The sequence below is a fragment of the Haematobia irritans genome, chromosome 1, assembly GCF_050003625.1.
Source record: "Haematobia irritans isolate KBUSLIRL chromosome 1, ASM5000362v1, whole genome shotgun sequence".
NCBI classification, from domain to species: Eukaryota; Metazoa; Arthropoda; class Insecta; order Diptera; family Muscidae; genus Haematobia; species Haematobia irritans.
Window position 1 is genome coordinate 2944204 of NC_134397.1, and position 13214 is coordinate 2957417.

The 13214-nt window shown below is 35.7% G+C and overlaps 4 protein-coding genes and 1 long non-coding RNA gene across 5 annotated transcripts; 3 read left to right on the top strand and 2 right to left on the bottom strand.

Moving 5' to 3' along the window:
• Window positions 1–709: 709 nt before the first annotated feature.
• LOC142220044 (putative tRNA (uracil-O(2)-)-methyltransferase) lies at window positions 710–2633 on the top strand. The gene is made up of 3 exons (XM_075288908.1): window positions 710–1013; window positions 1075–1370; window positions 1425–2633. The coding sequence occupies exons 1-3, from the start codon at window positions 746–748 to the stop codon at window positions 2514–2516; spliced, it is 1656 nt and encodes a 551-aa protein (XP_075145023.1). The 5' UTR covers window positions 710–745; the 3' UTR covers window positions 2517–2633.
• On the bottom strand, window positions 2522–3965 carry RnpS1 (RNA-binding protein S1). Its single transcript, XM_075288909.1, has 3 exons — window positions 3809–3965; window positions 3585–3755; window positions 2522–3528 (listed from the first exon to the last, which is right to left on the bottom strand). Coding segments are annotated over exons 1-3 (1026 nt in total). The 5' UTR covers window positions 3811–3965; the 3' UTR covers window positions 2522–2675.
• Window positions 3966–5060: 1095 nt separating this feature from the next.
• Window positions 5061–9086, top strand: cdm (importin-13-like protein cdm). The gene is made up of 12 exons (XM_075288910.1): window positions 5061–5225; window positions 5311–5378; window positions 5434–5601; window positions 5659–5808; window positions 5865–6043; window positions 6103–6790; window positions 6885–7484; window positions 7540–7743; window positions 7808–7945; window positions 8026–8118; window positions 8184–8650; window positions 8708–9086. Exons 1-12 carry the CDS (start codon window positions 5138–5140, stop codon window positions 8790–8792), a joined length of 2928 nt encoding a protein of 975 aa, XP_075145025.1. The 5' UTR covers window positions 5061–5137; the 3' UTR covers window positions 8793–9086.
• A 690-nt stretch (window positions 9087–9776) lies between these two features.
• PolZ2 (DNA polymerase zeta subunit 2) lies at window positions 9777–10660 on the bottom strand. Its single transcript, XM_075288911.1, has 3 exons — window positions 10512–10660; window positions 9973–10457; window positions 9777–9916 (listed from the first exon to the last, which is right to left on the bottom strand). The coding sequence occupies exons 1-3, from the start codon at window positions 10519–10521 to the stop codon at window positions 9800–9802; spliced, it is 612 nt and encodes a 203-aa protein (XP_075145026.1). The 5' UTR covers window positions 10522–10660; the 3' UTR covers window positions 9777–9799.
• Window positions 10661–10765: 105 nt separating this feature from the next.
• On the top strand, window positions 10766–12942 carry LOC142237102 (uncharacterized). Its single transcript, XR_012722341.1, has 3 exons — window positions 10766–11160; window positions 11221–11305; window positions 11398–12942. It is a non-coding gene; the product is annotated as an uncharacterized LOC142237102 (long non-coding RNA).
• Window positions 12943–13214: the final 272 nt, after the last annotated feature.

Consider the following 13214-nt stretch of genomic DNA (forward strand, 5'->3'; position numbering starts at 1 on the left):
CTGAATGAAGACTCAAATTTATTAATAAATGGAACAAATCTACTTTAGCACAAGTTGTTAAAAATAAACAATTTTTTTGAGTGTAGGAGAAGGGATTTTAAATCGAAAATGTAAAGTAAAATTTGGCGGAAAAGCCGAGATATCGACATTTGAATATTGGTATTTTCCTTTATATTTTTGTTAATTCTGACAAGAATTTTTCATGAAATGAATAAAATTCCGTTTTTTTGCGTATATGGTAAAAATAGTAAATTTTAAGCAAAAAATATTAAGTAAAAATTTTGTCGGAAGAGCGCAGCGGAAGAAAGTTTCAAACCCCGGCCGAAGGCGAACCCGGGTCAATGTTATTCTAAATATATTACTTTTAGGATGATTATGTGCGATGGATACTAAATCCAATCAAGGCATATTAATTAATATGCCTTGAAATCCAATATACGTTATAATGAAAACTTTTGGGGCCCGTAACACCGAAAATAGGACTTTTCGATAAAAAGTGGTCTAATACATTTTGTGTTTAGAATTGAAAAGTCTACACGCTGGCCAAAAATTGGACCAATTGGACCACTTGTACTATAGTCGATTTAAGCCCGAGGTTTATTATTAGAATGTAAATTTAATACATTTCTCCGTAAAATAACAAACGATTAATCTCAAGGTGTGAATTCCCTTTTGGTGTAAAATGGGTCAGCTGGTACCGAGGTATATCATTACAACAACAAAAACATAGAAAAAAAATATAAAAATGGCAATAAATAGAAATACATTCTGGTATTCTATTTCTGTGCTTATTAGAAACTACCATACGATTAATAGAAAAATATCTGTATGCCTCATAAATCGTGTGGATCAGGTGGAAGACCTCCAACTGAAATGTGTGTCACCTCAGGATATGTTCCAGTATCTGCTAGATGTCTCAAAATTCCGTGAAGGTACGTGTGAAGGTTTTATTTTGGACATGAAATGCTTACCAAAGAAAAACCAATGCAATATCGAAGCTGAAGCGAAACTGGGTATGTATTCCTTGGTAATGAAGGAGTTTAAAAGACATCATATATCATTAACATCTTTCAGATTTGCTTAACGATACGTTTAAATTTACTTTTAAGTCTGGCGATATTGACGATTTTCAAATTAAATTACGTGAAGAACAATTCTGTATAGAAAATCTAAATGTTTCTTCGGACATTGAACGCAATAATCGGTGGTCCGAATACGTATTGAAGCCAAAACTTTTGAAATGGGCTGAATCACAAAAAGATAATATTTCAGGTGAAAATAAAAATAGTTCTTTACGTCTGGTCGATGCGGAGAAGTACACCGAACTATACCAAGAACTTAAAAGGAAGTACAGTGAGAAAGCTAAAAAGGTACGTGAATGTGTGAACTCACTTATACAGAAATTTCATAGTTATGTATTTTAGTTTTGGAGTGAAGCTAATGAGTCTACCGATCCACTGAAGTTTATTTACGAAGATTTAGCAATAGCTGCTTATTTGATTGTTCTTTGGCAGGATAAATGCGAGCATAGTTCCGTAGAAGCATTTGCCGATTTGGGATGTGGCAATGGTCTTCTAGTTTATATTTTGATTGAAGAAGGTTTTAGAGGCTATGGCTATGATGTTCGATCTCGTAAACTATGGTCGTATTATCCTACCAAGGTAGCACAGAGCTTATATGAAGAAACAATAAATCCTTCTTCCTTCAGTTTACCACATGACGTAAATTGGATAATAGGCAATCATTCTGATGAACTCTCGCCGTGGATTCCTGTTTTGGCGGCCGTCAGCAATTATCGAATGAATTACTTTCTACTCCCATGTTGCGCTTTTGAATTTTCGGGAGGTAAATTTCAACGACGAAATTCTTCAGTTTCTACTTATAGTGATTTCATCGAGTATGTCCAAAATATATCTAATTTCTGTGGATTTGAGACAGAACGAGACCGTTTGAAAATTCCTAGCACAAAGCGAACAGCACTTATTGGTAGAAGCCGAAATTTCACTTCAACGATGCACCCTTTCAAAGCGGAAGAAATAAAATATTACGTTTCAAATGAAAAAGAAAATCATCCAAATACTACGGAAGACGACATTAAATTACGAAACAAAGTCGAAGTTGTCCGTAATTGTACACAAATTGACAGGTGTATACTAGATGATATCGTCTTGAAGATATTTCGCATCCTTTTATGCAAAGACAAAGAAAACACACCGAAGTCACAAAGGGACGTATGGTCCCTTGGACGGTCGTTATCTATGGCCAATATAGCACAAAAATTAGAGAAAGAAGATTTGAAGGCCATTAAATCGGAGTGCGGAGGTCTCAAAACTCTTTTGCGTAACAAACATGAAATTTTTGAAATTTCCAAACCAGATCTAGTAAAGATACGTATGCCGCAAATTCGAGAAACATCGAATAAGCCAATGACAACGAAAAAACGTTTATGCTTTTTCAAAGAAAATCATCCCCAAGGCTGCCCTCTTTCGAACGAGGAATGTACATTTCTTCACTGACCACATTACTTCTAATATTGTTTATTTTTGTCGAATTTGAATAAGGTCCACATTGTTTTTGTATCCTTTAGAAACTATGGTATATAAATTTTAAATATGATTTTCACATAGCGTGTATTTGACCAAATGCCTTTTAAATTTGTCGTTTCGTATAATTATTCAGCGGGAGCTGTCAGAACTGCTGCGCCTGCGTCGGCGAATAGGGGTCCGTGAACGTCTACGTGGTGGTGAACGGCGGCCTCCGCGTGGAGGAGAACGTCTATTGTTCCTATTGAATCTGTTAAAACGGGGAGATGTTCTCCAGCGTTCATTACCGCGGCGATTAACAGGCGAAGGACGCCTTTGAGGTCCTCTAACTTTAGGAGTTAAAACGGCAGAGACATTAATTTCCTGTCCATCGATTTGTCCTCCGTCCATTTGCTTTATGGCGGCTTCACATTCTTCGTGGGTAGCGTACTCTACATAAGCAATACCCCTACCAAATGTAGGATGATAGCGATCTGTTGGAAATTCAACATTTTTCACTTCTCCGAAACAACTAAAAATTTCAAATACATGTTCTTTGGTAACGTTTCGTGTCAAACGGCCAATGTGAATGCGTGTAGGTTTAGGTGTTTGTGAACGTTCTCTTAATTTTGCGGGAGGGCTACGGGAACGACTTCGGGTACGATCTCGAGGTTTAGCCACTGGACTACGGGACCTTTCGCGCCGCTTGGGTGGTGGCGAGCGAGATCTTGACCGTTCCCTAGTCTTTGTAGGTGGACTACGAGATCTTGATCGAGTACGCTCTCTAGCGGGTTTAGATGGTGGACTTCTAGAGCGTTCACGGCGCTTCGGAGGAGCACTTCGAGAACGTTCACGCCTTTTAGGTGGTGGGCTACGGGAGTGAGAACGTGAACCGCTTTTTCGCGATGAGGACGACGATGACGACGACGATGAGCCGCTGGAACTTGATGAACTGGAACGTGATCCTGAGCCGGAGCTACTACGAGATGAACTGCTATCCGACGAACTGAATAATACATTAGTACATGTGCTGTTAGAGGCTCTCATATGTATATTTTTTACCTGTCACTTGAATCGCTACTCGACGATGCACTACCCCTTCTTCTTCTATCCCTTTCTCGACCACGATTGGACGATGATGAACTAACTTTATTGTTAGCAACCTTCCCAACGTCCTTGCTTTCCTTAGCATCCTTTGATTTTTCGGTTTCCCCGGGAGAAAGATCGCGAGCCCTGAAAAGAAGGAGTCGAATAAAACAGAATATGGATACTTCGTATTTACTCACATGCTTATCTTTTACAGAATAAAACACGGTATATCTTTTTTTGCTATATAATTTTCTTTAATATAAATGAAAAAATCGCGTCCCTTGACATTTACTAGTGCCGCCGGCAATAAACTAATGGAAGAAACAAGACAGATATACACAATCTGTTAGTATAATAGAGACGAACATACAAATTCAATTTGGAATGTATAATTCCATTGCTGACATACACATACAAAAACGTATCGTGAACGTGAAATATGTAGAACGTAAAAACTTTTTTGATGGATGGGCCGATAATTTTGCGCTTTATGCGCTTTACAGACTATCAGTTATTCCGGACGACAGTGCTCGTGTCGAACATATCCCATATATTGTGCACATTATAAGTTAAGTCCGAAGGCATAATCGATACTGCTGCATGTTTGTGGGATCGATAACACATTTACCGATTATTTAGTCATCACCGACAAGTCGTATCGATCCGACACACTGTAAGATTCTTTACAAACACCGACATTCCGTCCGGAATAACTGATAGTCTGTAAAGCGCATAAAGAATTTTTGAGTGTGGACAAAATTAAGAATTGCCAGGAATAAGAAATAATACATATTAACAAGCTGCAGTATCGATTGTCTTCGAACATAACTTATAGTGTGACCAATATCTGGAATATGTCTGGAAACGTTGGACACGGGCATTATTGTACGCATAAACTTATACTATGACCGACGCATACGATTCTTTACAAACGCAGACACTTCCTTCGGATATGTTTATAATCAGAACGTATTATTCGCTGTACAGAATATCAGTTATTCCGGACGGAATGTCGGTGTTTGTAAAGAATCTTATGCGACATTATAAGTTAAGTCCGAGCACTGTCGTCCGGAATATCTGATAGTCTGTAAAGCGCATTACAGTTGGCCGAACGCTCTTTGAGCATGACTTATAGTGTGGGCAATATCTGTGATTTGAACACTGTCGTCCGGATAAACTTACAGCCTGTTTCTGTATGTCGATCGAGCTCTACCGATCGACTGAAATACATAGAAACAGCTGATTTTTGGTTTTAAATTCGGCTGTTTATTTCCATTTCAGTCGATCGATAGAGCTCGGTCGACATACAGAAACAGGCTGTTATATTTTGGACACGAGCACTGTCGTCCGGAGTAACTGATAATCTGAAAAGGGCATTATTCTAATATAGGTATCATCATGAAAAACAACTCATATCTTGTCTAATTTCTCTTTTCATACCGCCGTTGCTGAAAATGTCAACCGTCTCCAAAGTCTGATCTAGAAAAGTAAAATTGGATCCGTTTGGAACACAAATCCTGGAGGCAATGGAGACGATAGATATAGCCCGTCTAGAAGACGGTATTAATGTCTTCTACCGTTCAACTAGCCAGGAACAAGCCCACTTGCATGAATGTAGGTATTTTCGTAGCTTTATTCGAATTTTTTCTTCTACTCATTACACATGTTGATCAAATTGGTTTCTGTGATTCCTTTTTAGGGCTGTCCAACCTCCAGTCTAGTAAAATGGCATGGCAGTTTTCTTGGCAACTTATGCAGCTTGGAAAGGTACATGTAAAAATTGATCGAAGTTATAATTAATCAATGCGGCATTTTGTTTCAGAGTCAAGAGGTTCAGTTTTTTGGAGCTATTACATTGCACTCGAAACTGATGAAATTTTGGAATGAAGTACCAGCGGAGAATAGAGATGAATTAAAGCAAAAAATTTTGGAAACTATTATTCAGTTCGCTGGAGGACCAAAATTAGTTCTGAATCGTTTATGTATAGCGGTAAACTTTGAAATATCACATTTAATACATAACAAGGTAATTTTTCTTTGATTTCAGCTAAGTGCATACATAGTTCATATGCTAAACGATTGGCCAAATGCTATAGAAGACGTTATTAATACGTTCCAAAATGAACAGATACCAAATGTATCAAATGAAACACAATTATGGATAATGTTGGAGGTATTACAGGCCATCCCGGAAGAGGTAAAATTTTATCTTCTCTTTTTGGATTCTCACTCTTTTGAAGTTCATGGTTTCAGATGCAAGCTATTTATTCCTCAGTTAAAAGAACAACCCTTCGAGCGGAGGTAGCCAAAAGAACACCATTAGTAATTGAAACTACTGAGAGATATTTACAAATGCAATTGGAAAGGGAATGGGATGCAGAAACTTTCAATAATATGACTAGGGCTGTTAAATGCATTGGCACTTGGGTTAAGTAAATTTTAAGTACAGACTATTTGAAATCCATACAAATCTAATTATTTGACTTTCCAGGAATATTGGATTCGCCATTGAGAATTGTGTCACTATAACAGACATACTTTTAAAAATCGTTAATAAATGCTATTGGCCTTGTACTCAAGATCCTGATAGCGATGGATGTATGTCTGCTGATGAAAATGATTTGGCAGAAACTTGCTTGAAAACCTTGGTTAACATAATTATTCAACCCGATTGCCATTTATATCCAAAGACAGCTTTTGTATTGATAAAAATGTTCCTCGACTCGCTCTGTAACATTACCAAGATGGAATGGAAACCAGACAACAACAATGAGGACATTGTTTCCTGTATTTATTCTCTTTTTGTCTCAGCGGTTGAAAGACATTCGCAACTTTTATTGAGCGGTATCACCAGTACGGATTCTGAGCTGTCATCTTTGTATACTCGTTTGGTACATGAAATATTGCAATGTACCGACAAACCCGGCATATATCCTGTAGAGGAGTCTTGTAGTAGTATGGCATTGGGTTTTTGGTACCTTCTTCAAGATGAAGTGTTTGCCATGACAAATGAAGCGGAAAGACTAAAGTGTTGGGAATACATAAAACCTTTGTATGCCCATTTAACTAGGATTTTGGTGAGAAAATCGGAACAGCCTGACGAGAACTCCATAGACAAATGGAGTTCAGATGATTTGGAAAGCTTTAGATGTTATCGCCAGGACATTTCTGATACATTTGTAAGTTGATATTGTCTGGTGACAAATGTTTGATATTTTTTTTTAATTACATGAAGCGAACTTATGATAACATAAAGTGAAATTACGTTTTCAGATGTACTGCTACGATGTATTACACGATCATATTTTAGATATACTGTCTGCTGTGTTGGATGAAACAATTGCCGAGTTGCAAAACAATCCTAACCAATGGACGAAACTGGAGGCATGCATTTATTCTTTTCAATCAGTAGCAGAGCATTTTGACGGAGAAGAGACCAAACAAATACCTAAGTTCATGCGTGTTCTTAACGAAATCCCGTATGAGAAAATGAATGAAAAACTATTGGGAACGGCGTTGGAAGCTGTTGGCTCTTACTGTCAATGGCTTCGTGGCAATCCGTCATATATTCCTTCCGGCATTGAACTTTTAGTACGAGGCTTGAATTCTTCTATGTCCGCACAAGCAACTCTTGGCCTGAAAGAATTATGTCGTGATTGTCAGCTTCAGATGAAACCTTATGCGGAGCCGTTATTGAACGCCTGTCACACGTCTCTTATTTCGGGTCAAATGAAAAATTCTGATTGTGTTCGCCTAATGTTCAGTATTGGAAAACTAATGAGTTTACTAACACCCGAAAAAATCCCAGGCTATTTGGATGCAATAGTTAGCCCTTGTTTTGAAGAGCTCTCAAATATTTGTCAAAGTGGAGTAGTAAGTCCATATATTATATATTATCTTTCACTTCTATACAAAATGCATTTTGCAGAAAACACCTCAAACACGCATACGTACAATAACGAACATGAATATGGTGTCAACTTTATTTTCCTCGCTTAACACCGATCTAGATGACGATGATCAAATCGAGGATCTTGAAAATGTCCAACCAGTTCTGATTGTAATGCAAAAAACTATGCCAATATTTCGTCAAATAGCTGAGCTTTGGATAGAGGAACTTGAGGTTTTGGAGGTAGGATATACAAAACAAATGAGCTTTGAAGATATAAAATAATCATTTTTGTCAACATTAATAGACAGCATGTTCGGCCCTTAAACACGCCATTGTGAATTTGAAGAGTAGCTTTAAACCCATGCTTGAAGACTTATGTTACTTTATAGTGGCAATTTTCCAAACACGTTGTTGCGCACCTACCTTGGAAATATCAAAAACGGTAAGCCATTAATTATTAATACAATTGACTTTGGTTCCGTTTGCAAGCAGACCAATAAATTCTTTTTTATTCTATTTAAGGCCATAATTATATTTTACAAGGATGATGACTGCAAGCATCTAATGCAACAACTAATGATAGAGTTCGTGTTGCACAGTTTTAAATTATTTGAGGTATTTTTGTGCATAAAATATATAATATATTGTGTCCCGAAATTGAAGTAAAACAATCTTTTCAGTCAACGCCTGAAAATGGATTCTCTAATATCGCTGAAACCATAGAGATGTTTTACGCTTGTTTAATGCAAATTATTAAAAAAATACCTCAGACATTGGACGATAAAGCAATCGCATACGACCGTCTAATATTCTATTCTCTTAAAGCAATGACGTTACCCGAGAATGGTCCCATTCGAACTAGCGTACAATTTCTATCCCATTTTGTAATACAATCCAGAAACTATCCTCAAATGACACAAGCCATTCTTACAGCGGGCGAAGATATTCTACGGACTGCTACTATTTGTGTAGCGTATGTGACACCACGGCAACAAGTAGAAAAATTTGCAGACATTTTCCTCAGTATCAATAAAAAATATCCAGCGGAAATGGCTATATGGCTTAAGAATATAATGTGTGCACCAAATTTTCCTACACCTCTTGTGGATGATGCCGATAAGACTAAGTTTGTTACACAAGTGATCCGGTAAGACTAATACGTTTTAAGTCCACCAAAGTTTCGTTCCATTTTGTTCTTTTGCAGGGAAAAAGTAAACAAACGTCTTCTGCAACAGCATCTCACCGAATTTGCAATCAAAGCCAGGGGTTTATCAGATAAATTTCAATAAAGCTCGAAATTTGTTTATTGGAAATCCCATTCCATATCACAATGGAATGGATAAATTGGGGTCAGTTTGGACAAGTCATTTTTATATAACATTTTCTTTATACTACTGATTTCTTTGTTTAAAAATACCTTACTTTAATGAATGTTTCTGTAGTGAATCGCAATGCAACAAAAACTTAATATCACTTACTTTTTCCAGTAAGCACAGTAGCGGTATTTGTAAGTGTTCAAAACTAGAAAAAAAACGTTTCCAATAAAAAAATATGAGTGGAAGATATTCATGCCACATTTTTTATATCACCTCTTTAATTATTCCCAAATATTTCTTGGTATAATTTCCTCTTTATATGTAGCTTCTACGAAAATGTGATAAGTACTTTATATATATTGTATATGTATTATGAATGTATAATTGAATAATTGCTAAATCTAATAATAAGCACTTAAATTATTACGTATGGTTGATTAATTAATCTATGTGTCAAATATTAAGATTTTAAATTAAAATAAAAGTTTCTACGGTCTCTCTTCTTTCATTCTTAATTTTAAATGAAATTTTCACTTTGTAGTTTCTTTAATACATATAAGTTTTAGCTAATATGTTCACATAGAAATTCTACATGAAAGATTTAGTGCAAATTCCAAATCGAAATACCTCACAAATTTTATTTTATTTATTTAATCAACACGCCCTTTCTGGACCCACTGGATCTTGGTCCGCTTTTCTACCGCGAAATTCTACTTTCAAAAAGTATGATCTTAAATACATCGATGACTCCAAGCTATCCCTACAACCATCAAAGAAACTGACGGGTCATTATAAAATCTATCCTTAAAAACAGCATGTTGTAAATCAAGCAGAGGGTGTTGATTAGTTACTTTTAACTCAATAAAGGAAAATAAATCATATTCTGACTAAGAAAATGTCGTTCGAAAGATTGAATGGATTGATATGAATCGACTTATAATAAACTGCAGGAACATATTAATATGCAATGAGTTTTTATTTTATGCTACATCAGCCATTACTGATAAACCCACTGATCTAAGGAAAGCCAACGGTAATAATGAAATGTTCTTCGTAGATTCAAAGGTTTTCAAATCAGTGCGTAACCAAGGAAATTCCTGTGTGGAAAATATTTGTAAAACGAGTGAAGTAGAAACTAAGTAAAATAACAAACCTGGTAATGGGGTTCATGTGAAAGCCTCATAAATCCCGCCTGTGTGGTATATATTTGTATTTTAAATTTACAGTCTGAAGGTAATTTCTGCAATGGCTTCAATCTTTCAGATAGGGTGTATAACGATGAGCGTAATTGTTCCTCGAAATCTAACAAAAATTCATCATCATCCTTTGGTTTACTTTCCAATAAATTCATAATTTCAAATTTGTAGCTTTCATAAGCCTTGATTTCATCGCTTGTGTTTGTTTCGACACTCTTGTAAAGAAGTACCTCTACAACATCCAACTCTTTTGTCTTCAATATTTCTCGCAATATGCGAAACACATTGTATAAATAAGAGTTCAATGGTGGATAAATCGAGGTGTAAACCGGTGTATTGTATATTCTTCGTTTTTTGAAGATCTGAGCTGGATAAACGTCCCTTGTATACAAAATATGATTAGTGAAAACTTCTAGTGCTTCTACCAATATATCACTCAGATCTAAATAAAATAATTATTCTACAACAAATAGTAACAAATTTCGAATATGTATACCGTTATCCATTCTCAATACAGATCCATGTAATAGATATAGAACCGCCAGCCAAAAATTACTTAGAAAATGAACAAAAACAGAAGAAGCTGTTGCGGTGTGACAATCACGGAGTTGCCAATTAATTTGCAGCTATTTCATGGAACAATAGGCCTGTTGTTTTAATACTGGAACTTTTGCCAGTGTAATTTTCGCCTATAGGCCGGTATGCACCTCTAGCGAAAAATTTCATTCCCATATGTGACGGCCACTGTGTCCATATCTGTATGGAACGAATTTCAAGCTTTACTTTCTTCTTCTTCGTGACTCCGAAAGTTAGGACATTGTGACTACCTGGATGATTCAATCATGTATTTTTGCATTTTTCTCTCCTAGATGACTAGCGTCATCTAGTGACAATTTCCAACATTTTATGAATTCCAATTGGAAAGGATCAAATGGACCCCAATTATTTGACAAGTTGGCAGAACTGGCCATGACCTTGCTAAAGGACACGTACCGATCGATGACATTGCAATGACAATGCAAAAACCTTTGGGGTCATTGTCAATTGTGAGTTGCAAGTAATCGGGTCTTTTTCTACTACGAAACAGAGTTGTTTTTTTTTGTGTAATTTTTTTGTTTCTACATTTGCGGTAATTTAGTGCTACGGTATGTGTGTCCCTAATGGTAGGAAGTGAATTCAAATTAATTTGGTTTGTTTAAATCTAGAGCAAAATTGCAAGGAAATACATTTTGGTTCACTGTTTGTGTGGAGCAGGAATTTTTTTTATGCTTTTGTTTCTGAGAACCTCGGGTAAGCATCTTCTAGTTGGTGTATTCTCCTGTGAGGACATATAAGTAATCCTTTTTATTATTCTTTGCTATTTTAATTGTGCGAAAACTTAGGATATTGTGGGAACACGGTTCAGGTACTAGAATTGTCTGCCAGATCCATCTATACGTGATTGTGGAATTGAGACCCGAGTTGCCCACACAGAAATAGAGCCACCACAACTATCCCGAGGTTGGCAAGACTGCCACCTACATATGGTAGCCTGGGGAGAGGAAAGTATTCCCAAACAGATGAGTGAGTACAAGTACCCAGTAGGAACAAAAATTAAGAGAAATCTTCGTGGTGGACGCAATCCATCCCTGGTTTCGGTGCACAATCAAATAATTAGGCCAGGAACCAAATTATAACGTAAAGAAGTCTGAAATTATTTGTTACATAATCCATTAGATTCATGGTAACCTAAAAAAACATGGTTGATGTAAATTCTCAAGTTCGAAGAGAAGTTTAAGAAGAGAAATTCAACTATTTCATACTTACCAAAGAAAAACGAATTTGGTTCAGCTTACGTAAAAAGTTTTTATTGAATTTAATATTCTATTAAATTTGAAACAAAATAAGAGCCGTTCTATTTGATCAAGAATCATTCATTATTTCTTGAAATTAGAATTAATTATTTGCTGAAAAAAATTAAAAATTCTGAAAATTCAAAGGCATTCAAAAATCAAATGAAATATTTAAAAAATATATTAAACCAGCTTTGAATATTACTTAAAACATTAATAGTATTTCAAAAATTACAAAATCGAAAAGAAAAAAAAACTAAAAATAATTGAAAAATCATAAAAGAAGAAGAAAAACTGAAATTATAAATTATGAATTATTCCCAAATGTATCTGTTTTGTGAGAGGAAAAATAACCATAATTAAAAAAATTAATAATTAGCAAAGCACAACCGAATTAACGAAGACTTGGAAATTTAATTAAAAAAAAAAAAAACTTAAAAAGAGTAAAAGTAAACTAGAGCAAAAAACATAAATTTTGGTTAGATTATTTCTCCTCAAATACTTACCATCTAATTGTGTTTTTTTTATATTTTTTACAAACCTTATATACTTACCTTAGACTTACTTTATATACATACTTACCTTATTTATTTACAACCTTATATACTTACCTATATATTACCTTTTTTATACCTACCTTTTCTTTCATTTGAATATATGTATGATATGTGAATTTATTTAAATTTGAAACACAATGTGTTGATTTCTTTCTGAAAGGTTCGGGAATGTAGCTAATGTGAGAGAAGTTCTGCGAGTTACTGTAAGGGGGATTCTGATAAAAGTGGGGCAAGAAAGAATCTCACAGGATGGTCATATGGGACCATGAAGAGGGAGGGCAGCCCAGCAAACCAATTGCATCTGGTTTGCAAAGTCAGTTCGTGGATATAATCAAATTCCAAAATACTTGTATTTTTCTTTTCTAGAATGTCCGTCCGTCCGTTTTATTTTAAATTGCAAATTCAATTTGTGTAACCGTCCATTGTTCAACGTTTTATAAAAACAATGTTTCCACCAGGCACTTAAATTTTTAAAATGAATGGATAGAGCGGACGAACCCCCCATTTCCGGCGAGCTACAGCCGCAGCCAAACGCCAAGAGTGCCACCGCTTATTCACAAAACCTGTCCATTACATTTTGGCGCCCAGCAACGTGGGTCAATCTTTTTGTCTTGGTTTTGGATATTTTGAGTGCGATTCATTTTGACATGTTTGTCTGTTGTCTCGTATTCAAAGTATTCGAAGACATCACATTTTGATACCCAACGGATAAATGCAGATATGTTTCGACTTTCAAACTATGGAATCATCAAAAACAATCTGGCTAAATTCCAAGGTTTGAATTATCCATAAGAACATGTAAGTCCCGGA

Excerpts from the sequence above, each read along its gene's own strand:
- LOC142220044 (XM_075288908.1), top strand. The coding sequence starts at position 746 with ATGGCAATAAATAGAAATACATTCTGGTATTCTATTTCTGTGCTTATT. Across the intron at positions 1,014-1,074 it reads CGAAGCTGAAGCGAAACTGG|ATTTGCTTAACGATACGTTT; the intron begins GTATGTATTCCT and ends AACATCTTTCAG. Across the intron at positions 1,371-1,424 it reads ACAGTGAGAAAGCTAAAAAG|TTTTGGAGTGAAGCTAATGA; the intron begins GTACGTGAATGT and ends TATGTATTTTAG.
- RnpS1 (XM_075288909.1), bottom strand. Across the intron at positions 3,529-3,584 it reads AGTAGCGATTCAAGTGACAG|TTCGTCGGATAGCAGTTCAT; the intron begins GTAAAAAATATA and ends TGTATTATTCAG.
- cdm (XM_075288910.1), top strand. The coding sequence starts at position 5,138 with ATGGAGACGATAGATATAGCCCGTCTAGAAGACGGTATTAATGTCTTC. Across the intron at positions 5,602-5,658 it reads TGAATCGTTTATGTATAGCG|CTAAGTGCATACATAGTTCA; the intron begins GTAAACTTTGAA and ends CTTTGATTTCAG. Across the intron at positions 6,791-6,884 it reads AGGACATTTCTGATACATTT|ATGTACTGCTACGATGTATT; the intron begins GTAAGTTGATAT and ends TTACGTTTTCAG.
- PolZ2 (XM_075288911.1), bottom strand. Across the intron at positions 9,917-9,972 it reads CACATGAACCCCATTACCAG|GAATTTCCTTGGTTACGCAC; the intron begins GTTTGTTATTTT and ends TTTTCCACACAG.